The sequence below is a fragment of the Triturus cristatus genome, chromosome 6 (genome assembly GCF_964204655.1).
Source record: "Triturus cristatus chromosome 6, aTriCri1.1, whole genome shotgun sequence".
In the NCBI taxonomy this organism is placed as follows: domain Eukaryota; kingdom Metazoa; phylum Chordata; class Amphibia; order Caudata; family Salamandridae; genus Triturus; species Triturus cristatus.
The window spans coordinates 1353321470-1353342497 of record NC_140589.1 but is presented as its reverse complement, the minus strand read 5'-3'; the positions used below and the strand labels follow the sequence as shown (position 1 = coordinate 1353342497).

At 48.3% G+C, this 21028-nt stretch overlaps 1 protein-coding gene across 3 annotated transcripts in view; it reads left to right on the top strand.

Annotated features, from left to right (window-relative positions):
• The window catches only part of PAPOLG (poly(A) polymerase gamma), a 465484-nt gene that overhangs the window by 387637 nt on the left and 56819 nt on the right, over window positions 1–21028 (top strand). For all 3 annotated transcript variants that reach the window (XM_085612363.1, XM_085612362.1, XM_085612364.1), the window contains 2 exons: window positions 6974–7027; window positions 11548–11667. In XM_085612363.1, coding sequence (XP_085468489.1) covers window positions 6974–7027; window positions 11548–11667 — 174 coding nt within the window. The remainder of the gene's footprint in view (window positions 1–6973; window positions 7028–11547; window positions 11668–21028) is intronic.

Below are 21028 nucleotides of genomic sequence, written 5' to 3'. Positions count from 1 at the left end.
CTCTCGGCCATGAGAAGCCTGGCCCCGCCGTCGACGCCCGCTGGCACGCCTTCGGGCCCCGCGGACTCGACTGGGCGACCTCGCATGCCGGCGGCTCCGGCCCTGGCGCCATTGGAGGCTCCGGCCCCGACGCCGCAGGTGCCCGAGGAGCCTGTCGACCTCGTTACGCCTCCTCCGCCGGCGCCGACACCGGTAGACGTCGATCCCCAGTTCAGCCCCTGTCCGGTCCTGACCCCGATGCGGCGCCGCCCGACGCTGCTAGACACATATTGTCTATCGACCGGCTCTGATCATTCCTCCTGTTTACTAGGAATCGGATGACGGGGGCGACTGGGAGGGGTCTGATGACCCTATGGCTCTTCGGAGCCAACTTGCACAGGACTGGGCAGATGAACTGGGGGAGGCCAGTGGGTTGGATACCTCTCCGGACACTGGATTCATCTCTCCTCAGACTGTGGCTTCGGAGGAGGGGGCAGCTTTTTCTGTGGTGCTGCGCAAGGCGGCAGAAGCCCTTGGGCTTGAGCTGCCTGCCGTGGCTGTGAGGACTAACATCCTCACTGAGGTGCTTCAGTCTGCCGCATGCTCCACTGAGCCTCTGCTGCCATTCAATGAGGCCCTCACTGACGTTCTGCAGGGCACCTGGTCCAAGCCCTCCACAGTCCCTCCTGTGGATAGGAACGTTGCCAGGTGCCACCGCCCTGCTCCGGGCGACCCCTGTTTTCTGTCCCAACACCCCACCCCCGAGAGTCTGGTTATCCAGGCCTCTACCTCCCAATCCTCCTTCCCGTCCGCTCCTCCGGACTGGGATTCCAAGAGACTGGAACAGTTTGGAAAAGCTGTTCTCTTCGCTCAGTTTGGGCCTGCGGTCTTTGAACACCGCCTGTCTCTTGGACCATTATTCCCACTCTGTGGGATGCGGTGGAGGACGTGCTGCCACTGTGCCCGGAGGAGGCCCGGGCGCGGCTTTCCTCGGCCCTGGCCGATGGGAGAGATGCAGCGCGCCATGCAATCCGATGTGGACTCGACACTACGGACTCGCTGGGTAGCGCGATTTCTACCACGGTGGCGCTTCGAAGTCACGCCTGGCTGCAGTCCACGTCTTTTTCAGGGGATGTCCAGAGCACCCTCATGGACATGCCTTTTGATGGCGCTCGCCTTTTTGGTGACAAAGTGGACAGTGCGCAGGCTCGCTTCAAGGACTCCCGGGCTACGGCCACGTCCTTGGGCCTCTCGGTCCCGCGGCCACAAACTTACGCTTTTCGCTCCTTTCGTGGCCAAGGAAGGGGCACCTCCTCACGTCCGCCTAGCCACCGGCCGCAGAACCAGCCTGCACGCGGTCGCGGACGTGGTTTCTGCCGAGGCGGTACCGGAGGACGACGCGGTCAGTCCACATCCACCCCGGCAGCATCCGCCTCAAAGCCCTCCTAGTCCGAGCTTTCAGGCCCATTCCACGCCAGTGGGCGGCAGAGTTCGCCATCACCTGCTCCACTGGCGTTCCATCACGTCGGACAGGTGGGTGCTGCAAATCGTCCGAAGGGGCTACTCCCTCCCCTTCGAGACGACCCCTCCAGCCATGCCACCGCAGCACCACCGTATCTCGGGGGATCATTTGAATCTTCTCCACAAGGAAGTTTTGGCCCTCTTGGCCAAGGGGGCCGTCGAGCGTGTTCCGAGCCCAGAAGTAGGTCGTGGTTGTTATTCCCACTACTTTCTGGTTCCCAAGAAGGGCAAAGGGGGCCTACGCCCTATCTTGGACCTCCGGAACGTCAATGCCTTCCTCCGGAAGGAACGGTTCAAAATGTTGACTTTGGCTCAGGTTCTAGCTGCCTTAGACCCTGGAGACTGGATGGTAGCGTTGGACTTGCAGGACGCATATTTCCACATTCCCGTCCTGCCGGCCCACCGGCGTTACCTGCAGTTCACGGTGGGTCAGGAGCACTTTCAGTTCACCGTGCTCCCCTTCGGCCTCACCAGTGCCCCTCGGGTGTTCACGAAAGTGATGGCGGTGGTCGCAGCTCATCTGCGCAGATCAGGGGTTCCAGTCTTCCCCTATCTGGACGACTGGTTGTTGAAGGCGGGCTCGCCCCAAACAGTCCTCTCCCACCTCCAGACTACGGCGGATCTCCTGCATTTGCTGGGGTTTTCCATCACCGTGCCGAAGTCACACCTGAGCCCCTCTCAAAAGCTCCTCTTCATCGGAGCGGTTCTCGATTCCGGGTCCATCCACCGGAGCAGCGGGTCCGGGATATACAGGCCCTGATTCCCGGGTCCATCCACCGGAGCAGCGGGTCCGGGATATACAGGCCCTGATTCCCATCTTTCGGCCTCTATCCTATGTTTCGGTCAGGCTAGTGTTGCGGCTTCTGGGGCTGATGGCCTCCTGCATCCTACTAGTGCATCACGCCAGGCGGCGCATGCAGGCTCTGCAGTGGGACCTGAAGTTTCAGTGGGCCCAGCATCCCGGCAACCTGTCCGACCATGTCTTGATCTCGGAGGGCACTGCACAGCAATTGCAGTGGTGGCTCACGGACCGCGATTGGGTCACGGGCAAGAGCCTCTCCCTACCCCTACCGGAGCATGTCGTAGTGACGGATGCGTCCCTCCTGGGATGGGGTGGCCATATGGGAGAGGCGGAGATCAGAGGCCTCTGGTCTCCGGCGGAGTCTCGCCTCCACATCAACTTGTTGGAGCTGCGGGCGATCCGACTTGCACTGAAAGCCTTCCTTCCCTCTGTCCGGGGAAGTGTCGTGCAGGTGTTCACGGACAACACCACCGCCATGTGGTATTGCAACAAACAGGGCGGGGTGGGGTCGTGGACCCTTTGTCAGGAGGCTCTGCGCCTCTGGACATGGCTGGAACACCAGGGCGTCACCCTGGTGGTTCAACATCTGGCGGGCTCTCTGAACGCCAGAGCAGACAAACTCAGCCGCCGGTGCATGATGGATCACGAATGACGTCTGAACTCCGAGGTGGCGCAAGGTCTCTTTCAGCAGTGGGGAGAGCCTTGGTTAGATCTATTCGCCACCGACGAACGTGCAATGTCAGCAGTTCTGCGCGTTGGAATTTCCAAGGCGGCACTCGCTCGGCGACGCTTTTCGTCACGAGTGGAGTTGCGGTCTGTTGTACGCCTTTCCGCCTATACCACTTCTGCCCAGAGTGCTGAAGAAGATCAGGCGCGACCGGGCCCAAGTCATCTTGGTGGCTCCGGATTGGGCACGAAGGTACTGGTATCCCGAGCTACTCAGTATGTTGACCGATCCTCCGATACGTCTGCCCCTTCGGGAGGATCTTCTGTCGCAGCAGCAGGGGACGGTCCTCCACCTGAACCTGTCCAGCCTCCACCTCCATGCGTGGAGATTGAGCGGCGGCAGTTGATGCCATTTGACTTGCCTCCTGAAGTTTGTGATATCATTCTGGCAGCCAGGCGTCCCTCCACAAAGACGGTATACGCCTGCCGGTGGAACAAATTTGTGGCATGGTGCACAGCAAAGGCTGTGGATCCCCTCTCCGCCCCTCTTTCTGAGGTTCACCTCTTTCTTCTTTCTTTGGCCCGGCAGGGCTCTGCCCTGGGCACCTTGAAAGGTTATCTTGCTGCTCTCTGCCTTCTTACGGCTTCCAGATCAGCCCTCTTTTCAAGTCCCCTGTAGTGTCACGCTTTCTTAAAGGCATTACTCACACGTTCCCTCCTGTCCCTTTCGTAATGCCTCAGTGGGACTTGAATCTTGTCTTGACATTCCTGGTGTGCGCTCCCTTTGAGCCGCTTCACAATTGTCCTCTTCGTCTTCTAACTCTTAAGACTGCTTTCCTGGTAGCCATCACCTCGGCTAGACGGGTGAGTGAGCTCCAGGCTCTATCGTCCAAGCCTCCTTTTCTCTGTTCATCCGGACAAGGTTGTCCTCCGGCCTCGTCCCTCCTTTCTTCCAAAAGTGGTGACCCCCTTTCATCTTGGGCAATCTGTCACCTTGCCCACCTTCTTTCCGCCTCCGCATCCTTCCAAAGAGGAAGAGCGGCTCCACCGTCTGGACCCAAAATGTGCGCTCCTTTTATTTGGACCGCACTAAACAGTTCCGAGTGGACGACCAGCTTTTCGTTGGCTACGTGGGTGCAAAGAAGGGCAAGGCTGTACACAAACGGACCATCTCCCGGTGGGTCGTTTTGTGTATAAAATCTGTTATTCCTTGGCAAAAAAGGAACCGCCTGTTGGGGTGCGCGCCCATTCTACTTGGGCCACAGCGGCTACTACTGCTTTGGGACGGGGAGTCCCTTTGCAGGACATCTGTCAGGCGGCAACGTGGGCTTCGCTGCACACGTTTGCCAGGCATTATTGCCTAGACAGCCAAGTCCGGAGGGATGGCTTCTTTGGCCGTTCTGTCCTCCAGGACTTTCTGGTGTGATCTTGGTTCGCAGACCCACCACCGGGGTTGGTATTGCTTGGGTATCTATTCTAAGGTGAGGAATCTAACTAACGTGTTTCTTTCAGATGAACAAGTTACTTACTTCGGTAACGATGTATCTGTAAGAAACATTAGTTAGATTCCTCACCGACCCACCCATCCTCCCCGTTCTGCGAACTGACATCTAGGGTTAAGGCTATCCCTTTCAGGGCCCTAGAATTTTTTTTGGGCACCAGTGTCGGTCTCTTGCATGGCTCTGCGTTCCTGGCGCGGAAGGCTATGTACAAGAACGGACGTTGGTGCGAGAGGGCGGCGTCTAAGTACTCCGTCATTCCGGCGCACGACGCCGACGACTGACGCGGAGCCGCAGACGACGCCTAGCGACGCGCAAGGGGTATTGCTGACGAAAAATCTTCCGGATCCAGTCTGACGCCTGGGGAAATAACAGATACATCGTTACCGAAGGTAAGTAACTTGTTCATCAGGGAAGCCAGACGTCCTACCACTCGAGCATGCTATGCCGCAAAGTGGAAGAGATTTGTTGTTTACTGCCGTAACAATACAATCAACCCTTTAGATGTATCCATACAGCACATCATATGCTATCTGCTCCATCTTCAAAGGTGTAACCTGGCGTACTCATCCATCCGTCTACACCTAGCAGCAATTGCTGCTTACCTGCAAAACAGACGGCATTTATCACTTTTCAGAGTACCTGCTATTAAAGCCTTCATGGAAGGCCTTAAAAGAGTAATTCCACCCAGGGCACCACCCTCACCTGTGTGGAATCTAAACGTAGTTCTTACAAGGCTAATGGGTCCGCCTTTCGAACCAATGCATAAATGTGAGCTACAGTTCCTTACTTGGAAAACAGCTTTCCTCGTAGCTATCACTTCCCTTAGAAGGGTTAGTGAGATACAAGTGTTCACTATACAAGAACCCTTTTTACAGATACATCACAGCAAGGTGATACTTCGCACAAATCCAAAATTTCTGCCCAAGGTCATTTCCCCCTTCCATCTTAATCGGTGGAATTACCGTTTTTTTTCTCGCAACCCCAATCTGTTGCGGAAAGGGCTCTACATACACTAGATGTTAAAAGGGCTTTACTGTACTACATACAAAGAACGCAACCTTTCAGAAAGACTAAACAGTTGTTTGTCTCCTTTTCTCCACCGCATAAAGGCAACCCCATCTCAAAATCAGGGATAGCTAGGTGGATTGTAAAGTGCATACAAATTTGCTATCACAAAGCAAAAAGAACATTCTGTTCCACCTAAAGCCCACTCTACAAGAAAGATAGGGGCTTCTATGGCTTTTCTAGGGAACATACCCTTAGATAACATCTGCAAAGCAGCCACATGGTCAACACCGCACACCTTCACAGAACATTACTGTGTAGACGTGCACTTCAAACAACAAGCTAGTGTGGGCCAGGCTGTACTAAAGACACTGTTTCAAACCACTGCAACGGATACCGGTGGTCGCCGCAAGGGTTGGGTACTGCTATATAATCTATGCACAGTGTATAATCTGCAGCTCATATGCCTCGAACGGAATATGCTACTTACCAGTCTGCAGCTCTACATGCCAAGAACAGATGCAGATCTATACACGCCCACCCGCCTCCCCGGCTACCTGTATCCGTTCCAGTCTATCTTATTTAGATACAACACACATGGGTTTCTTACTATTATCACTACGCTCCATCTTTTTCCTGCTGGCGAAAACCAATGTGGGGATGGAGCCGAAGCCCATGCGCAGTACGGACCGAAGGAGGAGTCACCGACGTGACTTCCAAAGACTGTCAAAGTAGAAAAACAAACTGCAAACATCCGGGCCCAACACCAGATGGCGATCTATGCACAGTGTATAGATCTGTAGCTCTACATGCCAAGAAAAGATGCATACTGGTAAGTAGCATATTCCTTTCTCCACGAGTAAATGAGCGTTATGCCCACATTGGGAAACTTCCTGAGGTACATAAATAACAAATCTTCACTTCCTGTGACTTCCACAAATCCACAACGTACAAGGTGCAGACCCCAGTTTTCACCTCAAATGATGTTTTTTTTTTTTTTAACTTGGAGATTGTTTGCCATGACTAGTTTGTCATAAAATGACCTTATTCACATCAATAAATATACACGTCTATAGTTAAACTACTTTTGTATGTATACCGAAGCAGAAATGTTTGTATTCCATGGTGAATGCTAAATGGTTCCATTATTTGCAAACCAATTATGGTGGATAGTTTCAACGTGGTCATGGCATGCCAAAACGTTCCTGCCACATTCAAATGGGGGTACTTACTGTGGTTGCTGGCTTTAAGGTGAGTGTTAAAATATAATGGTGCTTACACTATAATGGTGCTTATACCCTGTGATATCTTGAGTGTTGTGAAGATGTATCATTTGCACTACGGGATGGTTCCTTTTTCACAAAGCTCTAAAGGAAGTGACAAGCTGAATCTGGTTGCTTGCTTTTACCTATAGGTTGCACGGACATGTGGAAAGTACACATTCTTCCACTATAGCTGTAGTGTTGCAGTTTAACTAACTTGACTCTCTTTTTCCTAGACATTACATAGTTTTAACAGCAAGTGCAGCTTCTGAGGTTCTCCATTTAGAATGGTAAGTGCCTTTTTATATTTATTTTTTGGTGAAGTTCAGCACAAATTGTGACAGATCCGTTCCTAACATTTGATTATTTTAGCCAGGTATTGTTCAAAGCTCTTTAGATTGCTGTTGTCATGAGAAAACGTGGGGGGTGGGGCGGTTGGGGAGCAGGCAAAGGAGTACAAGTGGAAAGACACCCTACACTGATCGATGTATGGCTCACGATACATTTCCTCAGGAGGCTGTCGAACACCGGAAATGATCATTTTGATTTGCACTGAAATTTCAAAAGTCCCCACCACATCTGTGCATCAAGACGGTTTCTCTGTGAAAGTTGGTTTCTTAACGTTAGACCCAAATCAAAATTGACCTACTTCCATGAGTAGATGTCACTTTTGGAAATTCAGGAACAGGTTTTTATCAAAAGGAGTAAATCTTACCTACTTCTAACAACTTTGTTCTGCCTCTCTGCAAAGGTTTGGGACTAAACTCTTAACATTTAGGTTTTTATTTCTGTCCTTCAGGATGATAGATAAGGTGACCTTTATTTTAGTTTAAATCATTTCACGGAGTGTGCTATTTTTTATCCATTAATCTGTAGTATGAAGGGTATATGTTCTAATGAGTCTTCATTTATTCATGTGAACCTACTTTGGAGCCACCTATTGGGTGCAAGCTCGAACTATGTTGTATTGTGGGCTCCGTGGAGCCACATTCATAATCTCACGTTTTGACCTTGAGGTATGTAGGTAATGTCAAATCTTTGCTTTCCTGTGTTACTCCCTGCACTATAATAATCAACGCTGTCTTCAAGTGCTTGTGTGTGCGCACATTGGGCTCTGAAAGATTCTATCATGTACAAACTGGTTTCTTTTCTTGTACATACGATTGCTCTGCAAACACTGCCTAGCACCACCACTTCTTCCACACTTGTCTGTTAAGGTAGCAATGGTGAAATGTGTCGCTTTTCTCATAAAAGCACTGCGGGGTGTTCAAGTTCAACTCAACAATCGACCAAATGCCACTATCTTCAGCATCTAGCATATCCTATAATTAAAAGGAAGTCCGTTTAATTCCACAGCGGTGTTAAATACTACATGAATCTGGCGCAGGTGCAGTCTCTGATGGCCCCACAAATCACATGCACAATCAGTTCATTTGGTTTTCAAGTTGCTGATCCCTGGTGGTCTAGTGGCGATGCAGCACTGCGTGGCACTCTATGGTGTGCATCCGGCACTTTAGAGTCCTGCAGATGAGCCAGGCTGAGCGAGAGTAACCTTGGGGCTGCTACATGAGCCAGATGCGGCTGCATCGGAGTGCACATCCAGCAGGAGGTATCCTCAGTTGGAATAATGTTGTAATATCAGTTGTAGCCTTGATTGGGTGATTACACAGAGCAGTTACTGCCTGCAGTCGGTTGGATAGACCAACGGGACCCTTCAGAGAATGGATCTTTCATAGCTCGTTCTCATCGCTTTCTAGTCTGGGTATATGGATCCACGGTCTCAAACTTCCAAATCCGTTTGGGGATAGTTCTCCTTTCAAGTGTTCTTCTGATACAATTCTCTAGACATGGGCGTGGCATAAGGTGCTGCATCTCCCTGCAGGTAGCACGTGGCTTTTCTCCAAACATGAACATCCATAACACGGAAACAAAAGAATGAGGTTTCGGTTAGTGGCTATTATGAGACCAACAAAAAAAGTAATTCGGGATCGACAAAAGGGCAGGCCTGAATTAGAAATGTCCTTGTCTTACACAAGTTGCATTTACCCTTCCCTCTAGCATCTACAATATTGAATTGCTCAGGAACAACCAAGGAGCAAACAAAGTTCCTCATGGAATTTCTAAAGCTAGCCCGGTCTTTATCCTCCTGTCCATCACTCTCTGGATTGCCTCCCCTTCCAGTAACAAGAATGCAGTCAACACACTTCCAATGTCTGGAGAAGCTGTTCTCTTCCTCCATTGTGTGCTATGCCAGGGCAGGGGTATCTTAGTAATGAACCCCACATGCTTCAGCACTCCGGGTCACGCACACACACAGCCCTATCTCTGTACATGTGCTGCACACACTACACATGCACTCACTCAACATACACACAGGATGTCAACGCAAGGTTCTGAGGCATGCGAATAACTGCAGAACCAGACACGAGTGACCTGTAGACATCACCCTCAGTGGCACAGGTAAAAAGGTCAGGTCACACGGTTGATCCTCCAACACCATATGCAACCGCCATGGTTTTATGTGCTACACCCAGGAAAATTGCATTAGCCCTCTGCCCACATGGAGGGCAGGTTTGGTGTATGCCCTCCATGACACAGTACTGGTCCAGGACCTTGCATAGTTGGGGACAGGCCTCGGCCTCTGCGTACATGCTTAGGCTAGTGTGATGCCAAGGCCAAAATAAGTCAGTATACCAGATGTTTATGCAGTCGGGCACTTTGGGCAGGGGGACAGGCTGGTATACCATGCAGTGGACATCCCCATCACATCTATTTGAACTTTCAGTAGTCCTTTTCCCCACATGGTTTTGGTGATTTTTCTAGCTGGTCTGCAAGTCTGGCTTAAATGACTATGATAAAAATACAACTGATCCTCAACCCTGTGTTACCACATCCATCAGTTTTTTTTCTAACAAAGGATTCCCTCTTGTAATAATACCAAGACCAGAAAATATCATTAGTTAAATATTGAAGCGCTTTGCTCATCTCCCTTGGCGATGCGCTGCATGCCTCGTATGTACCTCCTTGTCTTCTGCATTTGGTTTGTTTTCTGCTGTCTAAGCAATATTACATCCTGTACTAAGGGGCCAGTAGGCCCAGCCATTGTCTTTTTTCTGGAATGCTTCTGGTTACTTATCTAGGCAATCTATCTCTAATGTCTAAGCAGATGCATGCTTGGAGAGGCAACTCTGAAGGGGACTGCAACCACTGTAAGGAAGATTAGGTCACTACCGGGTGTAGTTCAAGACTGATACAATTCAAGTCACCCTTTTGTTTAATTATTCCTTTGTTAGCAGATGTAGTTACTCGGTTTTTACCACAGGGGAGGGGGGTTACTGATCCTCAAAAATAAACCTTGGTTTGATGGGGGGGACGGGCAGGACAGTGAGTTAGGGCCTGTATTGAGATTCAGTCATGACACTCTTGACTACTCCGAGAAGCAGGAGTCTTTGGCAGATTAGAATATGGATTTAGCTCGTACCACATCTCGAGATTTAGGTTTGTGTAGTTAAGTCTGAAGTCCCTAGCATTCATGGGCACGTTCTTACTGAAGTGACCTTCAAGGGAGCTTATCTTTCCGTGACCACATCACTGCAGTGGCGTAACAGTAGCGCCCACAGCCCCTGTGGTGTGGGGGCCCCCGAGCTCCAGTGGGCCCACTCTGGCGCTGTGGGCAAGCCTGCAAGCTCCTGACTGTGTGCAGACCATGGGGAACCCCCTCCATGCACTTTGGTAGGGGGGGGGCTACCTCAAAGTTCGTTACGTGACTGTAGCACTGCACACCAGCTTGAGAAATAATGCTTGGTTTGACAAAATTATGCTCCGGGGTTTAAGTGGGATGAAAAAACTGGGGGCTCCCTCAAAAAGGCATGGTCGATGTAATTCAGGGCTTGGCTTAAAAATTCAAGCTAAAAATCTGTTCTTAGCATAGCATGCCACCAACTAGTATTTTGCCTCTTCTATCAATGCATCCAGATATGTAATGCAACATGTAACATTACACCTACAACAAGCCAGGACTATTGGCTTTGTCAAAGTTTGTTTGTTGCTTAAGATAAATAAGCAACAACTACGCTTCATTGTATATAATATTGAAATGTTTGTGCAAGAACTAAAACGGGTATCTTTGAAGTTACATCACAGGCAATGATGGGTGGTACTACTACAGCGTTAAGATTTCACCCTGTTGGTGAGGGCTAAAATGGAGAGCCCGATAGAGACTTTGTCGCAGCACCTGATTTTTACGGACCCGGCCAACTTAAAGCCCTGATTATGTTTTAAAATATTGTCTGAACCTTGAGTAACTGTCCATCATGAAAGTTTGAGTCTTCAGAAAAAGGGAAAATCTAAGGCTGAAGATATTGGCTAGTGTTGTGATTTCTCTCCCTTGCCGCCCCACTTGGAGGAAGCCATCCACCATTCCTACTTAAGTCTCCCTTTGCATGTCTTCTAGACAAAGTAACAAGGAAAAGCTGAAAGTGCTCCATAGCTACTACATTTTGTGGTCTTCATGCAACAAGCTCCGTTTCTTGATTGTGGGAGGAAGATGATCACCAGCCTTTGATGGTTACTTGGACACTTATGCCTAAGGATTTGAAGACTTAACTTGCCCATTAACTTTTTGTATCTTTGCGGCCCATTGATCTAGTCCTGACATACTACATATATGTGGGCAAAATGATACATTTGAATATATAATTCTAGAAGTAAAATGGCTGCATGGTATGTGATTTATGCATGTCTAAATTGTCTTGGCATCTATAATGTAAATAACTGACTACTTGCAGTGACTTAGTCATTGTCCTTTTAGGATTGGCCTGGTGGAATCAAAAATTCGAGTTCTGGTTGGCAATTTGGAGAGGAATGATTTCATTACTCTTGCACATGTAAATCCACAGTCCTTCCCCGTCACGAAGGATATTGGAGGCAGGTAGGTAGACTTTTTTTTCCTTAATATTCAGATATGTAAGCAAGGGATCAGGTACCCTTAATTCCAACTCCTAAATTCAATTGCTGACTGTTGCAAGTACGAACCTTCACTGTTATGTGGTTCATCCAATGTAAACTTTATTTACAAATAATCCTTAAAATCGGGGTATAAGACTGGCACACGAGTAAGGTAGGCAGATGGTATTGCAGATGGCACGTTGGTCTGTGTATTAATGGTTTGACTGCTGATTTGAAACTACTTATTGATTTTAAGTGAAGCTTTGAATAGCTGTTCATTTCAATTGTAATTAAGTTTGTAAAAGTGTGTGCTTGAATCTGGTGAGGCAAACCACTTCCCTCTCTTGTCAATCAATCAATCATTGGCATTTGTACAGCGCGCTACTCACCCGGAAGGGTCTCAAGGCGCGGGGGGGGGGGGGGGGGCGGCGCGGCTAATGCTCGAACAGCCAGGTCTTGAGCTGCCTTCTGAAGGAGAGGTGGTCCTGTGTAGAGCGAAGATAGCTGGGAAGAGAGTTCCAGGTCTTTGCTGCAAGGTAGGAGGATGACTTGCCTCCGGCGGTGGCTCTGGGGATGCGGGGGACGGCTGCCAGGGCTTGTCTGGTCGATCGTAGGTTGCGAGTGGGTACGTAGAAGGAGACGCGGTGATTGATGAGCTTGGGGCCTTGGTTGTGAAGGGCTTTGTGTGCGTGGGTGAGGAGTCTGAATGTGATTCTTTTGCTTACTGGGAGCCAGTGAAGCTTTTTCAGATGGCCGGAGATGTGGTGGTGGCGCGGGACGTCCAGGATGAGGCGTGCGGCTGCGTTCTGGATACGTTGGAGTTTCTTCTGTATTTTGATCGTGGTGCCTGCGTAGAGGGTGTTGCCGTAGTCCAGGCGGCTGGTGACGAGAGCGTGGGTGACTTGTTAGTTTTGAACCCCCCATCCTCCCTTCAAAACGAAAAGATGGTGATTAGTGACTTCTTTTTACATTCACATTGCTACTCACAAGGCCCTTAGAAAACAAAGGACATTGCCTCTGGTCGTGTGACTGAGATAGTCATTGTGACACATTAAAGCAAAAAAAAGCTTAGGTTAAGTTTTTAATATGTATATTTGAATACCGAAAGTGACTGTTTCTGAAAGCATACCCTTGTCATGCCTGAATCATGAATTAATGCAAAGTCTGGAGGGTGGCAGGAGTAGTTTAAGGCGATGGAGTGAAAACTGCTCAAAAGCCAATCTTAAATACGTAAGGAATTGAGAATCTATTCAAATATTTGGTAGGAGTGGAGTTGTGAAAGAGTGACGGATCTACATTTGGAATTTTCATGTTGTTCTGCTAAACTTTAAGGGCAAATAAAAAAAAAATTGGAACATAAGATGTGTTTCCTCGGTCTTAAGTATTTTGCGTAGCTTAATGGAAAGATGAGTAAATGCTTAGAACTACCCCCAGAGACAATTTGCTAACTTACCAAATTAAAGGCCTGAGGGAGCTATGGAACTCAGAGGTGAGGTAAAGTTGAATAATGTTTTGTCCGAGTTGTGAGAACTAATTGTTGAACTTTTTTATACTCTTTACTGGACAGAAAATGACAAGCTGCTAATTGACAGCATTGTGCTCTGTTCTACAAATTATTATATCGTGGTCGCCATCTAGTGAGAGATAGTAGGTAGGACAAATGGTCTGTTTGAGGGGGCGAGGGATTCCTTCCTCTTCATATATTGCAAGTGCTTCCAAAACAGTTTGTAAGTCCCCACACCTAAGATACGGTTGCAGTTTAACTTCTCTTGTGCAAGAGCAGAATCCAGCTGCATGAGACCTGCTATTTCTGCATTAATACAGTTTTCCAACAAACCTGTTCCCTTTGAGCTGCTTTTATGTGTCAGAGATGGAATATCTCCTATAGAATTCAATTTTAGTGCACTTTCAAAAGTCTTGATTGCTCAAGTGTTGTGTAGTTTAACCTTACGAAAGAAACACTGAGCCTGGTACAGTGTTCGGAGCACCTTTAAGATCTTTAAGCCTAACCATCCTGAAATCAGCTTCTCATTTTTCTTACCATTCAACCAAAGTTCAAATCATATTGGAGACCATCCCATGAATTTTTTTTCCTGTGGAGCTACCTTACAACACGCTTTCCAGATACTGCACCAGGACAAGCAAAAACGTACCCAGCAGAAGCATAACCCTCTTGAAAACTAGCACTGAGTCACCCCCTCACAAACCCACTTATCTAACTCGACTGACAAATTGCAGTTCTATCATCTTCCTTCTTTAGAGTAGCTCAAAACATTTTACCATACACGGAACATTCCAGATCAATAGCTGCTCCGCCATCCCTCTCAAAGCTGCCTATCCCAGTGTTGGACCTTAAACAGTCAATCACTCACCGACTTTCTCAAAGGCCTCAAATAGGACTCCTCTGAAGGTTGCACCCTATCCTCAACATTCTTGACTGGTGAAACCCTCGTCCATTTTCTCTCCATGCTTTCCCAGAAGCTCTCAAAATTAATCAAATGATCTCTGCCTATGTTCTACTGGAACTCTTCATGGCCTTTGGCAGTGAACCATCCCACCCCTCATCTCATTGCGGCGTTTAGCAGCCAAGTAGAAAAAAGTCTACAACCAGTGCTGGTGTATCCTTATTAGAGTGCAGTGCTTCAGAGTTTCGGAATTGTCCAATGCACTTCCTTGTACATGTTCTGCGGCATGTGGAGGAGTAGACTTTCTGATCATGTAGTGTTTTCTAGCTAAATAGGAGATAGTCTACTAGCGATGTGCCCTGAAAAGAACTGCAATCCCCCCAAGTCGGTGCATTTGGAGGGTGTCTCGACCTACTTGCCAAACAATGGTTCAGTGTGCGCCAGAGACACCGATGTTGCCTCCAGTTTCATATATGGGCTGTCCATACGCAATCAACCTACCCTACGGACTCATTTACTGAAAGTACAGTAACTACTGAGCTTTAGCAATAGTGTGAAAAGGAGTCCTTAGCTGATATTTTTGCCAGTGGGCAGAATTGTGTACTCCTTACAGTTACGGGCAGTTGGGGCTTTTTTGGCTAGAGTTCAGATTGATGTGTTGAGTTCCCTAATGATTATCTGCTTGCCGAGTGCATCTGTTGCTGAAATGTAACCACTCAATGTAACAAAGTGTTACTAGATAACCAAATAAAGGAAGCTTTTGTTAAACGGACCAATTTGCATAGTTGTGTAATTTCTTTTTGCGGTGGCCTAAAAAATGTAGTTACTCCTTTAACTGGCAGTGGTGTGCCATAATATAATTAAAACACTGTTCTTTGTGCAAAGCAGCTGCCCTTGTCGTACATTTGCAAAGGACAGGTGCCTTTTTCTGATACTTTACAACATTGAAACGTTTAGGATGGCAATGTTATTCCTGTTTCTCTATTTCTCCTTAATTTGCTCACTCCCATCACTATATTACACAGGCTCATGGAGAGCGTAAAGTTAAAAGAAAATGTACGTTAGACATTTAAGCTGTATGCAGTCAACAAGCTCCATGTCTTTTGTGGATTCAGCCATGAAGGTTTGTATTCCTTCGCAGCAGTTCTGTTGTAGAATGTCGTTTTCATTGATTGGTGGTTTTTGGAAGCTGGCTCTGTATATGCTATACCAAAGTAAGGTATAGTGTACACAGAGTCCAGTGGATCCCCAGAGGCTTAGAGGCTAAAGTATATAATGCTAAAAGCAATATTTGTGGTAGTGTGGTCGAGCAGTTAGGCTTATCAGAGGGCTGTGTTGAGCATTTAGTGTACCCACAAAGGCAAGAAATGATTGCACGCATTTAAAGACTGAATCTAGACCTATTGATTTGTATTAAGTTATTACTTTATTTTATTCTTAGTACCAAGGGGAACTCTGTTGCAGGTACGTAACTGTTTAAAAGTAGTAATACGTTTAAATTGCAGAAGGAATGGTTTTGCAAGGCAGTAAACACTTGACAGTAGTAGAAATAATTTAGTGATATCGAGCAGTCGAACTTTGCAATAAAAATAGGTAGACTTTTGTATGACACAGGAGGAGTATGCAATAAAATCCTATGGTAATAAAACAGTGTTATGCATGAGGAGGCAAGTACTCGACTTACATTTCCAGTCTTCAGGGTTTTAGAGTAACACTGGGCAAGGGTCAGTTCAAGGAAAGTACTGCACCACCAGCGGCACTGGGGCGGCTGGATACAGAGGTCACTGGGCCCAATGTTAGTTAATGGAGACTGGCAGTACATCAGAGGCAAGGTTTGCAGGTAGGCACCCGCGATTTCAGGGCATAGGCCCCAGGGGTAAAGATCAGCACAGGGCAGAAGGCAGCACCACTACCAGCAGCACAGGGGTGGCTGGGTGTAGGGAGCAAATTCCACGCTGGGCACCCAATGCGTTTAATGGGGAATCTGTCGCACAAAGAGGCTGCAGACGCGTACCAGGAGGCTGGATGAAGGTGACCACCGGTTGGTAGGTACATTGAAGAGTTGAGGGACACCTGGGCACTGTTGGCTGGGCTCCCCAGGGCAGAGGATGAAGGGGTGCCTTTTGAGGTCTGGCGTACATTACCGGGCGGTGGGTGCCTTCATGTTGAGGCTACAGGTGACTTCGTGGGGTCCAGGAGAGGTCATCTACCGATGGACACGAGGTCAGGATCGCTCAGGAGACTTCACAGGACAGGTGAGCCACTCTAACTCGGCCCACAGGCATCTGGTGCAGAGTGGGCAGGGGTTGCGGATCTTCCTGGATCCGGAATCCTTGAAGATGGAGTTTTTCTGGACAAGACTGCTGTACTCAAGAGATCTGGTCTTGGCTGTCTTCCTGGGGTTCTTGGAAGTCACTGGCCACGGGACAGGCAGGGTCTTTGAGCTAGACACAAGCTGGTTGGGCTGGTGCCTAATCAGTAGTTTTTTTTCCAGGCTCTGCTGCACAGCGTTTTCATGGTCCTTTTCTTGGGTCACAGTAATCTAAAGATCAAGATACAGGGGTGCCCATAAGTGCTGAATTTAGGGGCAATACAGATACTCGTAGAAAGCCAATGGGCTACTTGCTTTCAGGATTTCTATACCCTTAGAATATTGCCTCCCTTTGGAGAGGGGTGCATCCCCATAACCTGATTGGGTCAGATCCTTCTTTTCAAGATGGAGGATTTCCTAAGGGGTGGGTCACCTTGGTCCAGGGCACCTTAGGGGTGGTGCTGGCAGAGAGGGGACCCCTCTCCTGACTAATGTTTCAGCTGACCTTGCCACCAAAATGTAAGGCTTGGTCAAGAGGGTGGGCATCTCCACTAGCAGGAGAGGCCCTGGCTCTCATATTAAAGGGCAGGAAGCCTTTGAGACCCACCGCCCCGAATGCTGTTCCTGCTTGGTGGTAGGTGTGAAGCACCGCCACCCCAAGCAGCCATTGTCCCTGACCCATGAGAGCACAATGGCTTCCACCTCGGTGGATGAGAGGGGGGGGGAATAGAAACAGGTCTGTGCGAGACAGGCTGGTGCAGACTAGTCAACTGGACGCGAGGGAGTTGCACATTTTTAAAAGGGCATCTCTGAGATGCCCTCTGAGTGCATTTTGTGATTAATCCAACACTAGCTTCAATGTGGATGTATTATGCTGAGCAGTTTGATACCAAACTCATTAGCATTTAGTAAAGCCGTCATGGAGCTGTGGATTTTGTAATGACAAACTCCTAGCCCATGTACTCCATCTGGCTCCACTGCACTTACTATGTCTGTGAATGACACACACTGTAGGGGTACATTGTTCATGCAGCTATGCCCTCTCCTGTGGTATAGTGCACCTTGCCTTAGGGATGTGAGGCTTGCAAGAGTGGTGAACTACCTATGCCACAGGCTGTGGTTGGGGAGCATGGCACACAGGGATGTGTGCCATATCGACTCTTAAGTTTTGTCTGCATCAGAACACAAACTGCAATGGCAGTGTGTTGGAGGGGCCTCGGAGGGTGGCACAATACATGATGCTCTCTGGCAACATGGCCCTTGGTACCACTGGTACCTTTTACAGGGGACTTGCATGTGAGCCAGAGGTGTGCCAATGATTAAAACAAAGCTACAGTTTTGGGAGAAGAACACAGGCCCTGGGAATCTGATTGGCAGGGACCCAGGGCACATTCAAAGTGTATCAAAAATCTGGCAAAAAGGGTGGGGGTGGGGGTGTATTACTGCAGCGATTTTCTACTTTTCTTCAGCTACCAGATCAGCCCTCTTTGTTCAAGTCCCCTATTGTACGTAGGTTTTTTAAAGGCATTATTCATCTTTCCTCCGTCTCCTTTCATAATGCCTCAGTTGAAACTGAACCTGGTTTTGACTTACCTTATGTGCGCTCCCTTCGAGCCTCTTCACAACTGTCCTCTTCTGCCTCACTCTGAAGACTGCCTTTCTTGTTGCCATCACCTCTGCTCGCAGAGTGAGCTTCTGGCTCCTTCTTCTAAGCCCCCTTTCTTCTCTGTCCATTCGGACAAAGGGGTGCTTCGAACAAGCCCCTCGTTACTGCCTAAAGTTGTCATTCCTTTCACATCGACACACTATCACTCTGCCGACCTTGTTTCTGCCTCCGCGCCCTTCCAAGGAGGAGGAGGAGGAGGGACTCCACCGTCTGGACCCGAAACGTGTTCGGTCTTTCTACCTTGACTGCACAAAGAATTTCCGGGTGGGCGATCAACTCTTAGTTGGCTATGTGGGTGCCAAAAAAGTTCTGGCTGTGCAAAAGCATACAATCTCGATGGGTAGTCCTTTGTATCGAGAATTGTTACGTTTTGGCTAGAAAGGGACCTCCAGTAGGGCTGCAAGCTCATTCCACTAGAGCTATGGCAGCCACTACTGCTTTGTCACGTGGAGTCCGAGGCATCGTTATCTGCCAGGTGGCCACGTGGATTTCTATGCACATGTTCACCAGAAATTACTTCCTGTATAGTCAAGTCTGGAGGGATGGCTTCTTTGCCCATTCTGTCATCCAGGACTTTCTGCTGTGAACTTAGTTTGCAGTTCCTCCTCCGGGGTTGGTATTGCTGTGGTATCTATCTTAAGGTAAGGAATCTATAACCAAGTCTCTTTCAGACGAACAAGTTACTTCCCTTCGGTAACTACCTATATTATAGATTCCCCACCCATCCTCCCCGCTCTGCGAACTGACTTCTAGGGATAGGGACTCCCTTGTAGGGCCTTAGTGTGGCACTCCAGTGGTCAGTGTCTTTCATGGCTCTGCGCTTCTGGGGTGGAAAGTCGTGTCAGAACTAACGTCCGCGCATAGGGGCTGTGTTTAAGTAGGCACCGCAACATCATCCCAGTGACCACGATGCCGACTACCGACGCGGAGTAGACTGATGCCATCTACCGATGCGCGGGGATATTGCTGAAGAAAAGAATTCTCTGGATCCAGTCGGAAGCCTGACGTCATTCTAAGGTAAGGAATCTATAACTAATGTCTCTTACAGATACATCGTTACCGAAGGTAAGTAACTTGTTCAATAATATTTAAGACGGCAATCATTGCCATAACATCAACCAGGCGAGTGATTGAACTCCAGGTGTTGTCTGTTGGCTGCCCATATACATCTTTTTCCCTTGACAAATTAGTTTGGCAAAAGAATGTGCATTTCTGCCCAAGGTAGTCATTCCCTTCCACATAGGGCAATCACCAATCGAAGGAGGTAGAATTGCTTAATTGCCTTGACCTTAACCGGGTCCTTGGCTTCTATGTAGATCGAACCAAGGAATATTGACCGAATGACCAATTTATTGTCCGTTTCACTGGGACTAAGAATGGCAAGTGGTGCAAAAGAGGACCATCTCAAAATGGATTATGTATCAAGGTCTGCTATGGGCTAACCAACAAGCAGCCCCCAGAAGGTTTGCACTCTTTTCCACCAGAGCGAAGGCTGGTACCAGTGCACTGTTAAGCCCCAGTCATGGACATTTGCTATCCATTTAGGCATCCATCCACATATTCACCAAGCATTACTGCCTGGATAGCCAGGTCTGGCAGAATGGGCACTTAGCCCAATCTATCCTGCAGAATTCCCTGGTCTGAGCCATTTCACAAACCCACCACTAGAAGTGGTGTACTGCTAGTGTATCTGTTCACAAGGTGATGAGTCTGCAGTATGTTTAAGGAATTTATAGCACGCACAGCTACTCAGTGTATTGGCGCAAACCTGGTGGTAAGAAGGCAGAAAAACTATTTGTATAAAGAGAAAAGTCTTAAGCCTTTTTCTGAAAAGCATGGGAACCTGAATGCTACGGAGGTCAAAATGGAGACGGTTCCAGGCCAAAGCTACCCTGAACGCGAGAGAGCTCCCAACTCTAAAGGCAAAATCTCGGTACGTGGACGAGAAGTTGTGTGGCTGAACGCAGCCGCCTGGTAGGAACATAAACCCTGAAGCGATTTCTCAGGTAAGCAGGGCTGTCCATAAAAGGAAAAGAGCCAGGAAAAGAGATTTTAACTTTACCCTTTCAATTACAAGTTGCCAATGTAGATTGCGCAAGTGTGGTCTTACTCTGGTCTTTATGGGAATGTTTAGGAGAGTTATGGCAGCGTTACTCTACCACCTTTAGTTTGTTCAAAAGATAACTGGGTAGGCCTACATACAAGGCGTTAGCAGAGTCGAGGTGTGATGACACCAGCGCATGGGTAACCGTTTCTCTAGCCAACCTAGGGAAGAAAAGGGAGGAACATTTTTAGGGATTGAAGTGTGCCAAAGCACTAACCTGAAAGCTTCTTGGTCTCCAAGTCAGTCAGAAGTAGTTTCTTATATTTGGCAATCTCTTATATGGAAGAGAGACTGTCTAACCAAGATACCTCGTTGCCCATCCTCCTTCCAGTTCAGTAAAATGGACTTTTACTAAAAGCCAGATCTGAAAGATCTGTACATCTGATTTACATGGCTCTGCATCTAACAGCGCAGACAGATTGGAAAGAAACTGACATCAGGTCTGAGGTGATGCCTATATAAGGGCCCCGACATCACAGCAGAGGCGGAGCCAATGCAGTGCTGCACAACGCCACCTACAGATACACAAAGGAATTGCTTTAAAGTTTCCAGATCCATTTTGGCATCTGGCAAAATTCACAAGGCGAGGAATATGCATTTGGATAGAGTAACTACAAGGAAAGGTGTGAGAGTGCCCTCTTTCTGCGTGGGTGCCCCCACTTTTTGCTGAACTGCTGATGTACTTTGACAGTGTGCTTTAGGCCCCTGTCAATCAGCTACCCAGGGCCTATGTTCTTTCCTAAAACTCCATTGAAGACCAAACACAATTTGCACTCTCTGGCCGCAGGTCAGCCCCTGGTAAATGGTACAACAGGTAGCCAGGGCACTGTGACCAGGGAAGGTCTTTAAGGGCTGCAG